Below are 20,150 nucleotides of genomic sequence, written 5' to 3' on the forward strand. Positions count from 1 at the left end.
AGAAGGTTTTGAGGTTTTGTTCATCACAAAATATTTCTCGATCCCAATACTCCCAATGCTAGATAGCTGCTAAGAAGCACAATCTAGAAAACACAATATGTGCTCCGGTCACACCTCGTATCTCCAAATACCTAGATTCGTTATAGTCCCTCCTAGGATACTCCAACCCCCCATGAATTGGTTATTCCTAAACGAGTCATGAAGGGTATAACGAACATTCCTTGTCTCCACACTGGATCAAGAACAGGATCGAGTCATGAAGGGTATAACGAACATACCTTGTCTCCACACTGGATCAAGAACAGGATCAGAGGGATCAAAAGCTGCTAATTCGTATAGGGCCATTGAATCGGCCCAACTAGAAACTAGAGTTGTATGCATTATATGAACATAAAGAAAACGACCGGAATCATTCAATACAACCGTATGAACACGATACCAAGACAAATTCATGGAAATACCCCTTTATCAACGAAAAATAGATACTATGTAACTTTATTGCACATACAAGACAAACTATAACGAGACTGATACACGATTGAAAAAAGTTGCATGGCTAATTGCTGGAATCTATATTATCCTCCTCATCCAACTATGCATCAACAACATATAAAAGTGAGCACAAGATTGTTCTAGACGTTCTTTTACCATAGCTAAACGTTCTTCATCGTCGTTTTCCCTTACCCTCAAGGAATGTTCTAGAGCCATTTTTGAACACGGAAACTAACACTAATGGCTTCAAACTCATCCATAACTATATTAGAAATGGATATATATCTTTTTCCTTATGAATTTGGGTTGACCTATACCCACAACCAAAGTAGCCTAACAAAACAACATCCTTAACCTAACCAAATCAAACCAATTTTGATGATGTTATTGATTAGGGTTAGGTTAATAAAAATTGGATTTTTATTTGAATCAAATCTCAAAACTTCACTCAACTCAATCCATTGGTTGGATCCAATATAGGGTTAGCTATAATATAGACTCATAATGGGAGAACCTTCTAATTTGACTATCAAAATTAAATCCCAAGTTTCAATATACATTAAAATAATAATAGTGGAGGAAATTAAATTATTTATATTTTCTACCCATAGAGAATATAGAATATGATGCAAAAAATAATTAAACTTTTGTATCTTCAAAATATAATAAATTTTCTCACACTAACAGCTATGAAATTCCCTTTGTTTATAACATTGTTTGTTAAAGATGAACATACAAAAGGTTTCAAACTTTACACCAATTTTAAAATAAAACACACCATAAAGAATTGTTTTTTAAGTTTCAAATGTAGTCTACCATTCCAAAACCATTTTCAAAAGGAAGATGAGAAGAATTTATTCGTATAAACATGTTTAGCATTTTTTTTTTAAGAAAGGAAAATAAAATGTAACGATCCACGATGAAGTTTCCAAACAAAAAGGAAGGTGGGTTGAAGTTCCTATGATTGAGCCACCAAAAAGGAAGGTATTCCTTCGGGGTATAGTGTTTTTCTAATTATCAACAATTACATCACTCTAGACATATTTGAGCTCAAACTCACGTACATCTCGAGCCTATATTTTATGACATTTTTCAAGCATCTGACCTATTTCACCAAATCCAAAACGACTCCTAACATTAACCCTCACTCTCAAGTCGTGAATATGATCTTCTTACTTCATGTTCGACTTAGCCCTTGACCTATTCGGTAGGTTCTAAACCGACCCATATAATCAAAAACGAAACTTTGGTTAAAAGATAATGGTAAGATTAAAAGTGATGTGATTATAAAAAGTGGGTCTCACTCACTTATAAGTGCCACTGAATTTAGACCCTTCTCTTTGTTTATCTTCCCAATTGGGAGTCCTAACAGCTAAAATGCCCACAATTTTTGTTACATATTATATGATTCAAAGAATGTTAGGCCCTTCTTATTAATATTTTATTATTTCAACATTTTGACTTTGACCTTACCTAATTTATACTTTTGTTCTTGCTATAATAACTAATTTAATCATCATCTCGATTATAATTTCTTCGATCATTTGTGTCGACTTGTAACGATCCATACCCAGAATTCACGTTACTTACTCCTTCTAAGAGTGAACACTATTCTCACAGATCAACACGAATCTATATAAGGATTCTCTTATCTAGATGTAATTTCGATTCATTTATGTGTCTCTTTTTTATTTGGGTATCGCACAAAAGATCGTATCTAATAACGATTTTGTTCGATCTTCGATAATAAAACTTACGAAGAACGAGAAATTTCCCTTCAAATATTGTAAACTATATAACATACCACAAAGATCGCCCTCACTCCGTGCGATGATTGTAAAAAAAAAAAAAGGAAATGATGAATTATCACTTTCACTTTCTTTTTTGAACCTTTTTTTTTCCTTTCCCAAATTAAAACCCTTTGGAATTCTTGTGTCATTATTGAACATATCAAAATAAGAGGGTTCCAACGAAAATCTTTGATTGAAATTATGAGAATTTATGACTTTTAGTTTCTTTTTTCGGAAAAACAAAATCAACGTCGTATCTAACAAATTAATCGTCGAAGAACTTTAACAAAAAAAAAAAAAAAATTTACCGATTAAGGGTTAAGATTGACGTTTATGTAAGTTTAGGGTGTGTAATTTGAAGCGTTAGAATGGGTACTAACTCGATAAAAGTTGATATCAAATTTGAGTTTTTGGTTGTTTTATTGTAATGATGATAGGTGTAAGGGTGTAAGAAGGTGATGGAAACAAAAAAAGGGAGAGTTTGAAGAAGACAGCTTCAAATAAGATGAGTTTACAGCATTGAAACGCAACTTTGGGCGGTTTTGGCTAAGAGATTTGGTTCTTAAAATCATTCAAACATCTCTTCTTTCTTTGTCTAATTACTTTTCCAAATCAACGTGGCAGTTTATAATGCATTCATTTTCGTTATCTTATCAGTAGACACGTTTTAAAATGATGAGGTTGACAGCGACACATAACGAGCCAAAACGAATAATATTTGCTATCGATAAGCTTGAACTGTTACAAAGAGTATTAGATGGCCCTTTGTGGATTGTGAGATCCCACGTTGGTTGGAGAGGGGAACAAAACATTTCTTATAAGGGTGTAAAAATCTCTCCCTAATAGACACGTTTTAAAACCGTGAGGCTGATGACGATATGTAACGAGCCAAAACGAACAATATCTGTTAGTGATGGGTTTGAGATGTTACACTGTAACCAAAGTTAGAAAGAGCATCTTTGACACTTACACATATACTAATTATGTGGCCAATTGAGGTAAAGTTTCTTCTTTTTCATTGAACACGGTCCTAGAATTACATGATAAACACATGCAACCACGATTAGTATATAATTAATTTTGGTGAACTTTCTTTTTTCACGAGCTTCCTTTAAAGGGTATCTTTCAAATTTTAAGAGACAATGATTCTTTACAAATTCACCCGAATGTGTAACCCTAATTTAAAGTAGCCGAACATATCCATATATCATTATTATCATGTGAGAAAGATTTGAAACATGAATACTATCCGTTCAATTGAGACAGACCCATATCTAATTTACTTCTAAACTTTGCTAACTTAGAATCGAATCTACAAAAGCTAATCAATTAGATGCATAGCTACATGAAAGAAACCTAACCCTAAGTGTAGGTTCTACTATAATAGCCTTTTTGTTGAGTTAATAGTAATAACCTAAACAAGGTTGCTATGGTTTTAACGATAGTTCAATTCTTTTCTTTCATTTCAACCTTTCAAATCGAACCGAGATTTAAAGGGGTTGTCGTTATTCGTTATTGTAACAGTCAAGTTCTCAAAGTTTTTAAAACGCGTCTACTAGAGAGAGGTTTCCAACATCTTTATATGGAATGTTTCGTTCTCCTCCCCATCACTGATAGTTAATTGATTCTTTTAAGGAAAAAAACGTCAACAAGGATAGTTCCGTAATTGAAACAACTTAAAATGTATTTTTTTTTTATTTAATGTAATTTTAAAAAAACTAAATTATATAGTAAAAAATAGACATGTTTTTATTAAACAAATAAATATATATTCGTACATAAACGTTTAAAATCAAGGAAGCATGTGTGAGGTGGCACCCACTTATATATTATTTTTATAATAATATTCTAATTTTGGTCCATCATTTCCACATTCACATTAAATTAATAAGGGAATTTAAATAAAAGGGTTAAATGTGGAATTATTTTAAATTAATGGGTCACTAAAAAATTATTCTTTTTCCATCTTCAATACAATTTGGGTATTTCTTAACTATTATTCAATTATTAATTAACTTCAAATTTCGAAAAATCTAATATTTAATGATTCTGTAACAGCTCACGATCGTTAACAGATATTGTCCACTTTGACCTATTATGTATCGCTATCAGCCTTACGATTTTAAAATGTGTCTATTAGATAAAGGTTTTTATATTTTATAAACAATGTTTCGTTCCCATTTTCAACCAATTTTTGGTTAAGTTTCGTACGGTAACTTAAACAGGGTTAATGCTCTTACTGAATTATGTCAATGGCCTTAATAGTCAACGTGACAATAGCCAGGCGTTGACTTGCTTTGTTTTTTCCATTACAATGGTTGCAACCTACCTACCACCAAATTTTAAACAAAACCCATTTGCTTCGGTCTCGTTTGATAACCATTTTATTTTTTGTTTTCGAAATGTCATCTTATAATAAATGCTACTTCTACCTATACGTTTGTTTTGTTATCAAATTTATTTTAAAATCAAGTCAAATTTTGGAAACTACGAATAAGACGTTTATAGAATGTTGATTTTCCACCTCACAATAGGTTCGTTTTGAGTTGGATGAGATTCGATCGGCCGAACTTCGCGAAATAGGGTTAGCTTCAAGTCAATTAAAACATGGGCTAATTCCAAACTCGATTTTCAGAATTTTTAACACAATAGAGATTTTTTTTCGAAAAAATAAATAAATATAAAGATATAATTGGTCATCATTATTTGACACACTTGGTCTAAAACATAGAGCAAACCTGACTTCCAAACAAACTACCAAATAAAAAAATATCTTCAAAAAAGGAAAAAGAAATTAATTTTTTTAAAAAAAAATTAATAAGTTGACCAAATTGAGAAAGAAAGAAGACTTGGACTCACCTTTTTCCTCCCAAGTTGCCAATATGGGTTTGCCACGTGGAAACATTACAAGTCAAAGGGTCAACTCCATTTAATTAAACAAATAAATATTATGAATATATTACATTAATTAATCACTTAATTAACATCCTAATCTTTCATATTATATATATATATATATATATATATATATATATATATATATATATATATATATATATATATATAGATAGATGGTTGGATAGTCTCTTCATAGCCTTTTCCTTTGTTTTTTCTCTCTCTTTACCTTTTCTCTGTCTTATCAAAAAATCCCACTTGGATTCTGAACCAAAAATCCATTCTTTGCCCGATGGATGTTAAAATGAGAGGCTTTACGGCGGAGGAGGCGGAGGAGGGCGTCCGGAAAGGCCCCTGGACGGTGGAGGAGGATGCTGTTCTCTTCAATTACATTCACTCCCACGGCGAAGGCCGCTGGAACGCCGTCGCTCGTTGCACTGGTTTGTGTCTTTCCCGGCGGCGCGTGTAAATATGAATTTATTATGGGTTTGTTTTTTTGATGGGAAATTTGTGAATTTGTTTTAGGTTTGAAGCGAACGGGAAAGAGTTGTAGATTGAGATGGTTGAATTACTTGAGGCCGAGTGTAAAACGTGGTAATATCACTCTCCAAGAACAGCTCTTGATTCTTGACCTCCATTTTCGATGGGGAAACAGGTGAATTATCCAATTTTTTCAAGTTTTTCTTTCTTTTTTTCATCTGGGTATGCTTAAAAATTGAATCTTTTAATGACCCACTTCCAAAAATGGAGTCTTTTTTATTGGAGGAAATTTTTTTTTGATGGAATTGGAATTGGAATTGGATTAGGTGGTCCAAAATTGCGCAATATTTACCGGGAAGAACGGATAACGAAATTAAAAACTATTGGAGAACCCGAGTTCAAAAGCAAGCTAAACAACTTAAGTGTGACGTGAACAGCAAGCAATTTCGAGATGCCATGCGATATGTGTGGATGCCCCGTTTGCTAGAACGGATCCAAAATTCCACTGACTCAGTTACTGATGTCGTCTCTACATCCACTGATGTCGTCCCATCTCTCGAACAAACCCAACCATCACCTTCGAGGTGTAGTTGGGTCAATCCTCATGTGACTCCCTCAACTTCGTCATCAGACTCTGTTTCTAATAAGGTTGTTAAATCATTACAAAATAACGACCTAAATTCAAAAGGTTATGATATATCTAACTATTCGTTTGTATGTATGATATAGGTTCAACTTCAAGTTTTTCCTGTTTCAGACGTGACGGAAGAATTTAGCTTGGTGGGTACGAGCGAGGAGGAGGGGATGATGATGGTAGTGCAACAAGGGTGTGACGGGGAAGCGACGAATGGTTGGATAGGTGGCGGAGAGTTATTGGAGGATGGGTTTTGGGATGGGGAAGACATGTGGTTCTTCTAGGAACAATTTGGTGATGATGTTTAATAAGAACATTAGATTAGAAATCCTCCAATTTGAATTTGGTTACGTGACGGAAAATGTTATAAATAGGGGAATGAATGACTTGACGAAGTAGAAGTGTAGACTAAAAAAAACATGATGACAAACAAGCAACATTGACAGCTTATGATGTCCACTACCTTCGTAACATTTAGTTTTTGTAAGTTTATACATTAATGTTTTGTCTTAACTTACACACTTTGTCCATAATAATATTATGTTTAATTTAATTACGACCATTTTAAACCTTTACTTTTCAATAACAAATGTCCCGCCTCCTAAACTCACCACGTTTCTCTTCTCTCTTCCCTCTCCAACTGATCTCACAATCGACGTTGGCATACCTCCCAATGTTTGGCTCGAATATAATTTATAATGGTCCACCCATTTCATATCGTCGTTGCTCCCCTTTCCAACCGATGTGAGATCTCATAATCGACGTTGGCACACTGCCCAGTGCCTGATTATGATACTACTTGTAACCGTCCAAACCCAGATTTTGTCTGCTTTGGTTTGTTATGTATCGCCGTCAGTCTCACACCCTAGCACCATCCGTTGATGGACTCTGATACAACTTGTGACAACCCAAGCCCACCACTAACAGATATTGCTACTTTTGCTTGTTGCGTATCGATGACATCCTCACGACCTCTAAATATGAGATATTTGGAGTGAATCATAAAAGATAAACTAAACATATGTCATACATGACATCGTATGTGTCACGTTAATGTTGCTATTAATTTTTTTAAATCTTATTCTAACAATGCTTTCATTCATATGTCACCTTACACTTAGTGGATTTATGAGGTTTATTTCATTACATTTATTTATTTAAGTTTCTGTTAGTCATCTTATCTTTTAATATCGTTCTCATTCAAATGTGATATCCGTTCATTTATGCACCACTGCTTGAGGGTCGAATTGGGTTCACCTTCAAATCCTTTGAGTGGGGGGATCTATTTGACATGTTCGGTTAGGCTCGAGTTTTGCTCGCTTTCTATATTGGTTGTCTCTAACCTTGTTTAATCTTTTAGTCCAAAATTACTCGTAACAATTATTAAATATGTATTTTTATTTTTTTAAAGTTAGGAGTACTAAATTAATCTAAATTTATGGTTTAATTCGAGGAAAATAAGAATATTTAATTTATATGGTTCCTAAAAATAAAAATGGGTTGGTACATAAAGGGAAATATATGACTCATGCTTACCTCATCATGATCACCATTTCCACTCACAAACTCAATAAATAAATTAAATGTTTTATATTAATATCAATACATTTCTTTTTCTATATTAATGGATTTTTACGTCACGCACACATCAACATATTAATACTTTTTTTTTTCTAATATATTATCGACTTTCTTGTGGTAATAGTGTAATTTGAAATCCGAACCCTAACAATCTCCCGTAGTCTCGGTTGCATGTAGAATCATTCAAGCTCAACATGATCAATCTTGCTTGTGGAGTGATTCGAATCTCAAACAAGTGTTCTTGGGTTTAGATATTTGATCAACAAGAATCATTCAAGCTAGACATGATCGATCTTGCTTGTGGAGTGATTCGAATCTCAAACAATGTTCTTGCCTTGAGATATTCGATCAACAAGGTAATCCGAATCTTATTTTCCTTGTATTGATTCCTTATCTTATCACTCGAGCGTGATCTCGATTAATTCATGTACCCCACCTGTACTCGGATGTCACAAATAACAACATTCTGTAAATTAGGCTATAGTTTTCCTTCCTCAAAATACTGTTTTAGCCTATAATATTACTCGAACATTGTGGATAATTATTCATTCGATTAAAGAAACACGAACTAACTCCACTACCCTAATTATATTAGTTGTATAAGAATCATATCTCCTCTCTATCATATCCATTTAAATTAAACTTTTTTTTTCTCGAACATAAAGTAATCAGTCAATTTATCTCAGTGTTGATTTAGTGGAGGACGTAACTAGCACGTAGGTGGTCACAATATTATCTCAATTCCCTAGAGGATTGCCCCACATACGTAGGAGGGGAGACCCTAAACACCATATAGATATCAATCAAATCAGCACTTTGGGATTTTAATGTGGAATACAGCCATGGGTTCTCCATTATATACCAATGGCTGAGTTGGGACAATTTGTACCCAACAAAATACCCCTTCCCAATGGGTCCTCTACAGTCCTTAGTGGAGTACTATATTCTTGGTGACCCATGTGATTGGTCTGCCAATTGGGTCCATATATATTCACAATTGTCTAGGGTCTTTAGGGCTCATGGCTGCAATGAATGACCTTAAAGTTCTTCTTCTTCTTCTTCTTTTAGGGTGTAATTTGTTCATGCAATCTTATTCACTGAGTGCTGTGGAGGAAAGGGAGGACTACAAGAATTGGCTCTCATGGAACCTTCAAAATTACAAGAAGAAGGCGGTTTGGAAGCCGGGTTCGCAGCCAAACTCCGGGTGGTTTCAGGGCGGCGGAGTTCTTGACGATAAATTGAGAAAGGCCGAGAGCAACAAAGTGAGAATCGTCGTTAGCCAAGACGGGACGGGCGATTTCATGACCATTGGAGAAGCTCTCAATAGCATTCCAAAACCTAATAGTAAAAGAATTGTTTTGGTTATCAATCCAGGAGTTTACAGGTATATTCTTATGTAGTGTTTATAAGAAATTACATACCTCCACAATGATATGATATTGTCCACTTTGAGCATAAGTTCTCAATTAGCTAATATATGATACTAATGTTGTAAAATTGGATCAGTGAAAAGATCAACATTCCGAAAACTCTACCATTCGTGACGTTTCTTGGAAGCGCCAGCCACGACCCACCGACCATCACCGGAAACGACACGGCGGTGGTGATCGGAGGAGATGGGATACCATTAGGGACGTTGAAGAGTGCGACGGTGGCTATCAATGCCAATTATTTTGTAGCTATTAATATCAAGTTTGAGGTAAAAGATTCAATTTTGATACCACAAACACAACATTCCAAGAAATGGCTATCATTTTGAGTCAAACACGATCATGGGTTTGCAGAATACAGCAATGCACGAGGTGGGATCGGTGCGAGGACAAGGAGTGGCAATGAGAGTATCAGGAACAAAGGCTGCCTTCCACAATTGCAGCTTTTATGGAGATCAAGACACGCTATATGATCATAAGGGTCTTCATTATTTCAACAATTGCTACATCCAAGGCTCGGTGGACTTCATATTTGGCTATGGAAGATCCTTCTATGAGGTTAAATCTAAGTTTAGTTAATAAAGTTTGCACCTTTATTTAAGATTGTTCATGTTTTGAAATGGGTTTGTGCAGAAATGTTATTTGAACTCCATAGCTAAGAAAGTGGCTTCTATGACGGCTCAAAAGCGATCAAAATCTTCAATGGGAAGTGGGTTTTCGTTCAAAGATTGTGTTGTAACGGGGAGTGGACAAATCTACTTGGGAAGAGCTTGGGGAGATTACTCTAGAGTTGTCTTTTCCTATACTTTTATGGACAAGATTGTTCTTCCTCAAGGTTGGAACGATTGGGGCTCGAGAAAACGTCAATCGTAAGTAACTTATAACTTTATATCTTCCCGTTCATGTCTAGTGTGAGATCCCCACATCGGTTGGAGAGGAGAACGAATCACTCGAAAAGAAAAGTCTAAAAAGGACAATATCTACTAGTGGTAGACTTGAACTGTTACATATGTTAGACGAACACGACTCTCCCCAATGGTATGATATTATCCACTTTGAGCTTAAGTGGTTTCCCCAAAAGGCCTCATACTAATGGAGATAGAATTCTTTAATTATAAACCCATGATCATTTCCTATATTAGCCGATCTAGGACTTTCATCATCCAACACCTTCCCTTGAACAAAGTACGCGTCCTCTTAATTGAGGCTCGACTCTTTGTCTTAGTCATTTTTTACTATGTCTTCAAGGAGGCTCGACTCCTTTTCTTTTGAAGTTCTTTGTTCGACATTTGAGAATTTACTAATCTATTGACACAACTAAGTTTAGGGCATGACTCTGATACCATGTTAGACGAACACGACTCTCCACAATGATATGATATTGTCCATTTTGAGCTTAAGTTCTCGTGACTTTGCTTTGGGTTTTCCCAAAAGGCCTCGTAACAATAGAGATAGTATTCCTTTATTATAAACCCATGATCATTCCCTATATTAGCCGATGTGAGACTTTCATCATCCAACAACATATAGAGTAGCTCAGATTCGAAGATATAATGTTCAAACTAGTTAAAAAGTTAGAGTCGTTGCATATTCATATCGCATTTTTTTATCGATGTAGGACGGTGTATTATGGAGAGTACAAGTGTAGTGGACCAGGCGCAGACCTAAGCGGAAGAGTAGGATGGGCTCACAACCTCACAGATGAAGAGGCTCAGCCATTCATTGGGACTCACTATGTTGAGGCTGATACATGGCTTCTTGCCCCTTACAACTCTTAAATTTATCAACCCTTTCAACATTTATGCTCTTTCCATTATATATTGTATCCAAATATTTCAAATTCTTAGATTCAGATTACTTTGTTCATCGAATATCTCAAGGCAAGAACATTGTTTGAGATTCGAATCACTCCACAAGGATCATGTCTAGCTTGAATGATTCTTGTTGATCAAATATCTCAAGGCAAGAACACTTGATTGAGATTCGAATCACTCTACAAGCAAGATTGATCATGTCGAATTTGAATGATTCTACATGCAACCTAAACTACATAGAATTACAAAGAAACTTAGCCATTGGCTAGAAAAAAAGCACAAATGATCCATATACTATATTTTTCAAGTCTCCTTACAAATGCAACATACATGGGCTCTATATAGCCTCAAAATGCAGCTATTAAAGACATTTCAAGAGTTGTAACATTCATACTTAATGGTCATAATTAACTAATTGTAACCTAAAGTAAATAAAAAGTCTTAAAATACATTAATGAAATACAATAACTCTAAATTGTAATCCACCCAAAATTTATAACATGAAACTTCATTATTTGAATTGAAATATCTTTTGATAATTTCAATAATATTTTCTTCACATCTTCATTAAAGCATATTGTATGATTGATGTCTCTTAGTTCATATCAATATTCTTCGACGTTTAAATAAAAGAAAGAAAAATTCTTCGTTGAATCATACATAAAGTTTTAATTTTTTTTCTTTTAAAGTTTAATTTAGGTTATTTAAATAAAAAATTTAGGGGTTAAATTGTTGAGTAAATGCTATTAAATAAAAAGACTAAATGATTATTTAAAAGTAATTCAAAACAATAATAAATCTTATAACAAATTAAAATTAAATATATTTTGATTTTTTTAATGCAATATCTTTAGATTCCATTTTTTTATAATATTATTTCATATCTTAATTATATCTTTAATCTCTCAACTTCAATTCAAAATAATAATAATAATAATAATAATAATAATTTTATTAGTATTAATTAGTTGAGTATTTTTATTTTTAATTATTATTAATTTTATTTAAAATAAAAAAGAGTTAAGAAATAAGTAATAACCCTTTTCTTGTTTTCCCTCTCAGTCGCGGGCGAAGTCGCCGTGTCTCCAAGTCCATTGCTTTCATTGTACCCTTGGCGAAGGATCTTCACCGCCGCACCTCTATCGCCGCAAAACCCTTCTTCCTCTTTGTCTCCGTGGCTCTCACCGGCAGCCACTCAATCAGCCCCCAACCGGAAACCACTTCAGTCTCATTCTTCCTCCAAAGTTTTAGTCCTTAGACGCCCAAATCAATTGCCTTTGGGAACGGAAGAAACAGGGAGGAAGAACTCGTGACCCAGTTTGGAGATTCTTCAGAATTTCTGGGTTTCTTCAATCTTTGGTTCCTCTGTTTGATTTCATTGCTGTCTTCGTCAAGGTTCACCACTGTTTTTGTTTTTGTCTGTTGGGTTCTGATATGATTTATTTATGCGACATTTTGTTTGAAGTTTTTAGTAATTAATTGCTTGTTGTGAGTTGTTTATGAACCCCAATTGTATTTACTTGGGTGCATTTCTTGTGGGATAATTTTTGTTTGTGTTCTACACATTAGGTAGGGTGGATTAAAGAGTTACCCATCAAAAATTTGGTCCAGTTTTGATGTTTTGATTTGGTTTCCTTAATCCAGAGCCTCAAGGAATGTGTATTGGTTGGAAGTATTAGACTTAGAGATTGTCCAAATGTTCTACCTTAGCCGAATTGAGCACACACTACGTGTGCCTCCAAGCATGCTCCATTTACCTATCCTTGATGCTATCAAGGGGGAGCTGGAGAAACTGTTCCTGGATAAGGTTTGTGTAAATTTTGTAGCTAAACTTGTTGATTAACACTTATACTGAGATGAGTTTTGTGATGAAGGTTGTTGCCAACTTGGGGCTCTGTATTTCTGTTTATGATATAAGATCGGTTGATGGGGGCTTTATCTTTCCCAGCGATGGTGCTGCAACATACAAGGTATTCTTGCACTCTTCAGATTGAACCATTGCATTCTCGTGCCTAACATATATCGTATACTTATGTTTTCGAGTACAAAACGAATGTCCTTTTGTGCTTCAACTTAGAAAATCTAAATCAAATAATGAATATTCTTTCGCCTCTTCGTTATCCATTTACCTTATGAACTATTTGGCAGGTTGTGTTCACATTGATTGTGTTTCGTCCATACGCGGGGGAGATAATTATTGGAAAAGTGAAAGAATCAGATGCAAATGGTTTGCGAAGTATGTTAACTTTTTCCATACTTTTTTTCCGAATGTATATTATGTTAGGAACCACGAACCTCCACAATGGTATGATATTGTCCACTTTGAGCATAAGCTCTCATGGCTTTGCTTTTGGTTTCCCCGAAACGCTTCATAACTGTGGAGATAGTGTTCTATACTTATAAACTCACGATCTTCCTCACAATAATCCTCAATATATTTATCTATCATGAATATTTTTTCTTTGATTCGAGTTTAACTTAGTCTAGCAATTTTAATCTTGTCACGCTTTTCTTTCTATTAAGTGTATGTTTAAGATTAGTTCCTCTGTATAAATCTTCCAAGGCTTTTGGTTCATTAGTGATTAGCGTAAGAGCTCTGTCTTTGATTTCCGAATGAGTTGTTCTTAGGCTGACCGATTCAACGGTGTAGACGTGTATCTCAATTCTTGGTAATTTTAGTGTCGTGGGTTTATCTTCTCCAAATTCTGGTGGTTCATTGTATATTGGGGAATTTGTACTACACCATGCAAAGAAATTTATTTTGTTGAGTTATTCTATACATATATGTTGAGGATCGATCTGGTTAAGAGTTTCCGCCTTGTACTTTCTGATACAAAGAAGTTGTGAGCCTCGAAGGTGTAGTAAAAAAATGACTCATGTGTCGAACAAAAGGTGTACTTTGTTCGAGGGCTCCAAAGGAGTTGAGCCTCGATTAAGGGGAGGCTATTCAAGAGCTCCATAGGTCTCATGGCAGGTTCTATGTTGTACTTTATTCGAGGGGAGGATTGTTGAGGATTGTTGGGATGGAGTCCCACGTTGGCTAATTTAAGGAATGATCATAGGTTTATTAGCAAGGAATACATCTTCATTGGTACGAGGCCTTTTGGGGAAACCAAAAGTAAAGCCATGAGAGCATATGCTCAAAGTGGACAAGATGATTGATAACGTACTTGAAAGAGGCTTTTGGAATAACCTTCATCTTCTCATTCTTTCTTTATGAACATTACATATGATAAATTTAGCATGGTGATGATGAAAGTATATCAATCTTGCAGTATCGCTTGGATTTTTCGAGGACATTTACGTTCCCATCCATCTTCTGCCGTCTCCATCAGAATTCAAGCCCGATCCGAAAAACGGGTAATGCCCCCTGTGCAGCCCACAACCTCTGGCTAAAAGTTTAAATGGTGTTTCCATTTGATAATCTGTGTTGTTGACTTATCTAAAGTATTATCCGTTACTATTCTTTTGCGAGTATTGCAGCGGAAAACGCAGATGGGTGTGGGACTATGATGGTCAACCATACGACATATATGAAACGGATGAGGTTTGTCAATTATGATAATGATTTTCGTATATTTTGGTTGAAACCCAGTGTTAGTCCTTAACGTTTATACTTATTCCATTCGGGTCCTTAAACTACGAAATGCTTTGTTTTAATCCTCAACTTCGCACGAGTCCTACTCTGTTTTTCTTGATAGTTTGTATGCTTAGTTTCGGTTTCTGGAAATGGCAGATAAAATTTAGAATACACAGCATAGATTACCCAGCAATCCCAGTGGATCAGCAGCCGAACGAGAGTAACTCAAAATTCCAAATGGAGGAGCAACCGAAAGAGAACGTTAACGTAAAACCATTCGCTCCCATGGTTGTCACTGTACGTCGCTCGCTCTAAATTCTTTCCATTTCATCTACTCGTCGTATTGATATATGTCTGTAGCATTAGCCAGAGGAAGACTGGTTTGTCCATCAATAAGGTCTGCTTTTTGTGTATGTAGGCGACAATCGACTATGATGGGTTAGGTCCTGTTTCGTGGTGGGATGGTTCAGGAGATGCCGATGCCGATGCCGAGGCCGAGGAAGATTCCTAAGATCACCTTCCCATCTTGTTACTGTGAAAAAATTGGTATTTGTTCATTCATAACTCTGTATTATATATCATTATCACTTGGCATAGGCATAAGTCTTTTACTCTCTCGTTCGAAGCCGAGTTTGGAGAGTCGAGCGAAGTTCCTGTTGGCTGTTTTTCGGATCCTGCTCGTAAAGTCTAAACATTTGGGTCGAGTTGAATGAGGTGATTGAAAGGGTAAAAGAGGGAATGAAGTTAAAAGTAGTGATAATTATTAAGAAGCTTTAAAGAGATCAAGGCGAGAATCTGCTAATCTAAGGGAATAAGCAGCCTTCTTGTATTGAGCCCAAGTGAAAGGCTTATATAGAGATTGGTGATTGGGGAGTATCATTTCTGATAGAGGTGCTATCCATGCATTCAATGGTGGTGCCCCAAAGTACATGATTGACATTCTTGCCTTCTTTGAGTTGTTTGCCATTGCTCTATGCCTCACACTTACAAATCTCCCATTTGTCATTGCCTGTTGTGTTCAAAAACAAAAACAAAAACAACAAATCTCAATAACCCATTCTATAAATCCACTTATTTTTAGTGTTGTTGTTTCGGGAACTCGACATCGACATCTGATAGATTATATATCGCTTTAAATACTTGTTTACTGCCTAACTAGCTCAAAATGATATCATTTTGAACTGTCATCTAAGCCTGAATTCAAAACCGTGTCATTCGACTGCTTGATGGTTTAAAATGACGTCTTTTTGTTTAAAGTCCCCTTCTATATGGTGGTTTTGATTTGAGCTCTAAACATGTTCTACAAAAATTAACGACAATTAAAGGTGATTGTACAAATCGATTTTAAATAAATGTAGTGTTTCAAAAGCTAACAAATCTATGCCATGTTGAATTAAAAACGGTGTCAGTACTAAATTGTCATCCTAGACTACAATAATGACGAGTATTAACCGTCAACTAAACATAATATGTTTTTAGATTAAGAAATATGTCAGTTATAACTGTCATTCATTCCATTTGCAATTACATGAATGATGACATTGGGTATGATGCCAGTTTCCAACTAACGTCATAGCAAGCCTTCGTCGTATGGTTTACAACGACATGGACTTGATGTCAGTTGTAAACCGATATCATAGTGAATCATCATCGTATAGGTACAATAACATATTTTTTTGTGGCAATTTTAAACTGTCATCGTCTAGAAAAATGGCAATTTGTAATCCGTGATCATACATATATGATATTAGTTTTGAACTAACATGCGCTACATGACAATGGCTATGTTTATATGGTCGCTTCCTAAAATTTTTAAGGTAAGTTTTTGTACGATATGAAAAAGTAATATCATGTCAGCTTCCACGTTGTATTATTGTATTATGTGAACTAAACTAAATCATTAACCTTAGGATTTATAATTATAATTTAATCTCAAATACGAACTAAATAAATTTTGTACCTGAAGTGCATCACCAATCAAGACGTAGAACGCAGACGGGTCGGGGCAAACAGGTCGCCACAACCCGTCCTGCAAAGAGATTTGAAGGCCATCAACATCGTTGGATCTCAAGATGGTCAAGATCTGAGGGTCAGAATGCTCCCCAAATCCAATCCTATTATTTGAAGGGTTGGATTTTGATGAAAGCTCCCAATTTTCAGTGTGCTTGACTGCAGGGTAGTAATTGATCCTCAAAACTGAATCACTATGGACGTCTCTGATGAGATCACTGAACACAGACTTGTTTGGTAACCATAGACCCTCACCCACTAGATCAAGAATCTCACATCCTAAATCCTTCACGCTTTTAACATATTCATTCACGACGTAGCTGAAAAAAAAAAATTAATATTTTGTAATAATATTATCTGATATTATCCACTTTGAGCATAAACTCTCGTGATTTTCGTGACATTGAATGGAGATATGATATCATAAAATATGGTGTCACCGACCTGAAAGTAGAAGGATCGTTGGAAATGGAGGGGGAGGTTTGGAGAACGGAAGCGGGGTCAGAGCGAAGAAGAAGATACTCGAGGTCGCCCGTGTCGCCGTTGGGGCCAATGGCTTTGGTGCCGTAGCCAAAGGGGGCAGCAGGACCGGCGCGGTGCTTCTCGGGGGCGGTTTTTGCAAAGAAATCAAAGGCGTGGCGTTCTAGTCGGGAAATGGCATGATGAGAAACGCCATGGTTGATGAGCTTGAAGAAGCCAAAGTGGTGGCAAGCATGGAGAATGGATTTGGAAGTTGTTGGCCTGGTTTGGGAGAGATCTATGGTGGGAATTCCGACCACCTTTGTCTTCTTGGTCCTCATGGCTGTCGGACAAGGCATGGCTTCAACAATGGCTAACCTCTTACTTATACAACACTTCGAAATAGAGAGAGAACAGAGCTGTGCTTGTTATGGTCAATTTGTAATTATAGTAATGCTGATTGTGATTTAATTAAATTCAAAAACCTTTTCTTTTTAGCAATTAAATTATATATATATATATATATATATATATATATATATATATATATATATATATATATATATATATATATATATATATATATATATATATAGTAAAAATACTTCGAATTATATTTTAATATGCATTTAAAGATTATTATGAGACAATTATATTGTAATGATAACGATGGTTCCAATTATAATTTTTATAATATATTGTATTAGGTGAATATTTTGTATTGGAATAGTCTGTTTATATATTTATGAGATAAAATTTAAAGTCAATTTGAACATAGCTCAATCATATAGTACAAATTACCATTTGAAAAGTTCATTATATAAATAAAGACAAAAATAGAAAATTTTAAGAATATAAATTTTGTATTAGTAATATTGTTAACCGATTAAATTATATTAGACATTTTCATATATCATGGTGAAGAGTATAGGTTAAATAAATCAATTGGTTTATAATATCCGGAATAATTAAGAATTTGGGGATCGAGTCTTTTAAAATTTTCCAATTTTACCCCTAAATAAGAAATTATAATTTTAGTAACATATTTAGATGAGAACATAGTATATAAATGTAATATAAATTATTAAACAAAAGACATTATAAAAAATGGAAACTTTAGGGAGATTAGAAACCATAAAGTATATTTAGGATCGAATAATAGTAAAGTTAAAAATTTTAGGTAAGTAATTATTATTTGACTAGAAAATTGTGTATGAGAGAGAAAGAGACAACCTGGTCGCGGCTATTTGTCTGTCTGTGCTTGGATTCTTGTCATGAAAACCGTGTGTTTTTATTATTATTTTAATTATTATTATTTTATTTATTGAAGCCAACCAAAGTCTCCTCCAAGTTGCCTGTAATGTTTGACTTTTTCTCCTCTTTTGACTCCCTTCCACGTGCACCACCACTTCTTCCCGACCTTCTCACCCCTTTTCTCATTCCCGTGTACTTTCATTTTCGGTAGTTCAATCATACAAATATGTATACTGTATTTAGAGCAATTTTATGCTGGATAACCTCTTCAAAATTTTCCTAAGATACATTGATATGAACCAAGAGATATCAATCATACAATATACTTCAATTGAAGATGTGAAAAAAATATTGTTGAAATTATCAAAAGATATTTCAATTCATGGCACATTGAGGAAGAATGAAGTTTCGTGTTATAAATTTTGGGTGGATTACAATTAGCAATTTAGAGTTATTGTGTTTCATTAATGTATTTTAAGATTTTTTATTTATATTAGGTTACAATTACATGATGGTTAATTATGGTCATTAAGTACAACTGTTACAACTCTTGGAATGCCTTTAATAGTTTCATTTTGAGGCTATATAAAACCATGTATGTTGTATTTGTAAGTGGACTTGGAAAATACAGTAAAAGAAGCATTTGTGCTTTTCTTTAGCCAATGGCTAAGTTTCTTTGCAATTTTATGTAGTTTAGGTTGCATGTAGAATCATTCAAGCTCGACATGATTAATCTTGCTTGTGGAGTGATTCGAATCTCAAACAAGTGTTCTTGTTTTGAGATATTTGATCAACAAGAATCATTCAAGCTAGAAATGATCGATCTTGCTTGTGGAGTGATTCGAATCTCAAACAAGTGTTCTTGCCTTGAGATATTCGATCAACAAGGTAATCCGAATCTTACTCCCCTTGTAGTGATTTCCACTTATCATACATGTTAGAAGAACTCGTGTTGGTCTATGGAGAAAGTCTTTAACTCTTTCAACAATATCATAACTATATTATTACAGTAGAAATTACTACAAACATAGATAAATATTTAAAATTTATAAGAAAGAGAAATGATTTATTAAAGTGAATTAATGTATGTTATTATAATGGCTTTGGTCACCAACTTTAGGGACAATGAACAGTTACAAGTCAAAAGTGAAGATGTAGTTCCAACGTGGTATGGACAGCAATTGTTTCTTCATTAATCCTTAATTATATAATTAAACAACATTATAATTTTCTAATCTTAATTAACTTTTCCTTTACCCCCGTTGATGTTTTCTTGTCTACAATACTTTTTAAAATAAAATTTTATTTAAATTAATAATTAACTTTATTTAAATATTGTTTTTGGTAATAACAATTTTTTTTAATTGTTTAATGTATTTTTTATGATTAATCAATGTTTTATATTGATATATGAATAAATATTTCAATTTTCGATGCCAACATAAAAAATTGATTATTTTTTGAAATATAATTTAAACTAAAATCAACTTAATTAAATAGGATTACATAGAAAAAGTGTCACTTAATTAAATAATATAAAAAACATTAATTAATTATATTTAAAAATAAATAAAAAAGGAAAGGCCGGCCAGCACCATTAGCGAACATTAAGGAGAAGACAAAAACGTATAAATATTTGGAGAAAAATTACAAAGAGAATGAGACACCCATTTTCCTTTCAATTTAAATATTGACAAAAATAACCATGTGGGTCCCCATCTCTTGTGTTTT

At 34.3% G+C, this 20,150-nt stretch overlaps 4 protein-coding genes across 5 annotated transcripts; 3 read left to right on the forward strand and 1 right to left on the reverse strand.

The window, feature by feature from the left end:
• The first annotated feature begins 5,355 nt into the window (after positions 1 to 5,355).
• Positions 5,356 to 6,844, forward strand: LOC111807335 (transcription factor MYB78). Its single transcript, XM_023693012.2, has 4 exons — positions 5,356 to 5,617; positions 5,703 to 5,832; positions 5,984 to 6,305; positions 6,387 to 6,844. The coding sequence occupies exons 1-4, from the start codon at positions 5,470 to 5,472 to the stop codon at positions 6,573 to 6,575; spliced, it is 789 nt and encodes a 262-aa protein (XP_023548780.2). The 5' UTR covers positions 5,356 to 5,469; the 3' UTR covers positions 6,576 to 6,844.
• Positions 6,845 to 8,872: 2,028 nt separating this feature from the next.
• Positions 8,873 to 11,148, forward strand: LOC111806623 (putative pectinesterase 53). Its single transcript, XM_023691997.2, has 5 exons — positions 8,873 to 9,256; positions 9,379 to 9,571; positions 9,657 to 9,860; positions 9,936 to 10,171; positions 10,921 to 11,148. The coding sequence occupies exons 1-5, from the start codon at positions 8,892 to 8,894 to the stop codon at positions 11,078 to 11,080; spliced, it is 1,158 nt and encodes a 385-aa protein (XP_023547765.2). The 5' UTR covers positions 8,873 to 8,891; the 3' UTR covers positions 11,081 to 11,148.
• Positions 11,149 to 12,162: 1,014 nt separating this feature from the next.
• Positions 12,163 to 15,646, forward strand: LOC111806424 (RNA polymerase Rpb7 N-terminal domain-containing protein). Of its 2 annotated transcripts, XM_023691736.2 has the most exons (9): positions 12,163 to 12,511; positions 12,761 to 12,923; positions 12,991 to 13,086; positions 13,265 to 13,352; positions 14,392 to 14,476; positions 14,600 to 14,663; positions 14,853 to 14,993; positions 15,115 to 15,242; positions 15,323 to 15,646. In XM_023691736.2, the coding sequence occupies exons 2-8, from the start codon at positions 12,813 to 12,815 to the stop codon at positions 15,205 to 15,207; spliced, it is 678 nt and encodes a 225-aa protein (XP_023547504.1). In that variant the 5' UTR covers positions 12,163 to 12,511; positions 12,761 to 12,812; the 3' UTR covers positions 15,208 to 15,242; positions 15,323 to 15,646. The 2 variants fall into 2 exon arrangements, with proteins under 2 accessions (XP_023547504.1, XP_023547503.1); XM_023691735.2 differs by lacking the exon at positions 15,323 to 15,646 and having other exon boundaries at positions 15,115 to 15,292.
• Positions 15,460 to 17,550, reverse strand: LOC111806423 (gibberellin 2-beta-dioxygenase 2-like). Its single transcript, XM_023691734.2, has 3 exons — positions 17,151 to 17,550; positions 16,657 to 17,026; positions 15,460 to 15,705 (listed from the first exon to the last, which is right to left on the reverse strand). Exons 1-3 carry the CDS (start codon positions 17,522 to 17,524, stop codon positions 15,460 to 15,462), a joined length of 990 nt encoding a protein of 329 aa, XP_023547502.1. The 5' UTR covers positions 17,525 to 17,550.
• Between the last annotated feature and the right edge of the window lie 2,600 nt (positions 17,551 to 20,150).

The sequence above is a fragment of the Cucurbita pepo genome, chromosome 12 (genome assembly GCF_057944985.1).
Source record: "Cucurbita pepo subsp. pepo isolate OVF chromosome 12, ASM5794498v1, whole genome shotgun sequence".
NCBI classification, from domain to species: Eukaryota; Viridiplantae; Streptophyta; class Magnoliopsida; order Cucurbitales; family Cucurbitaceae; genus Cucurbita; species Cucurbita pepo.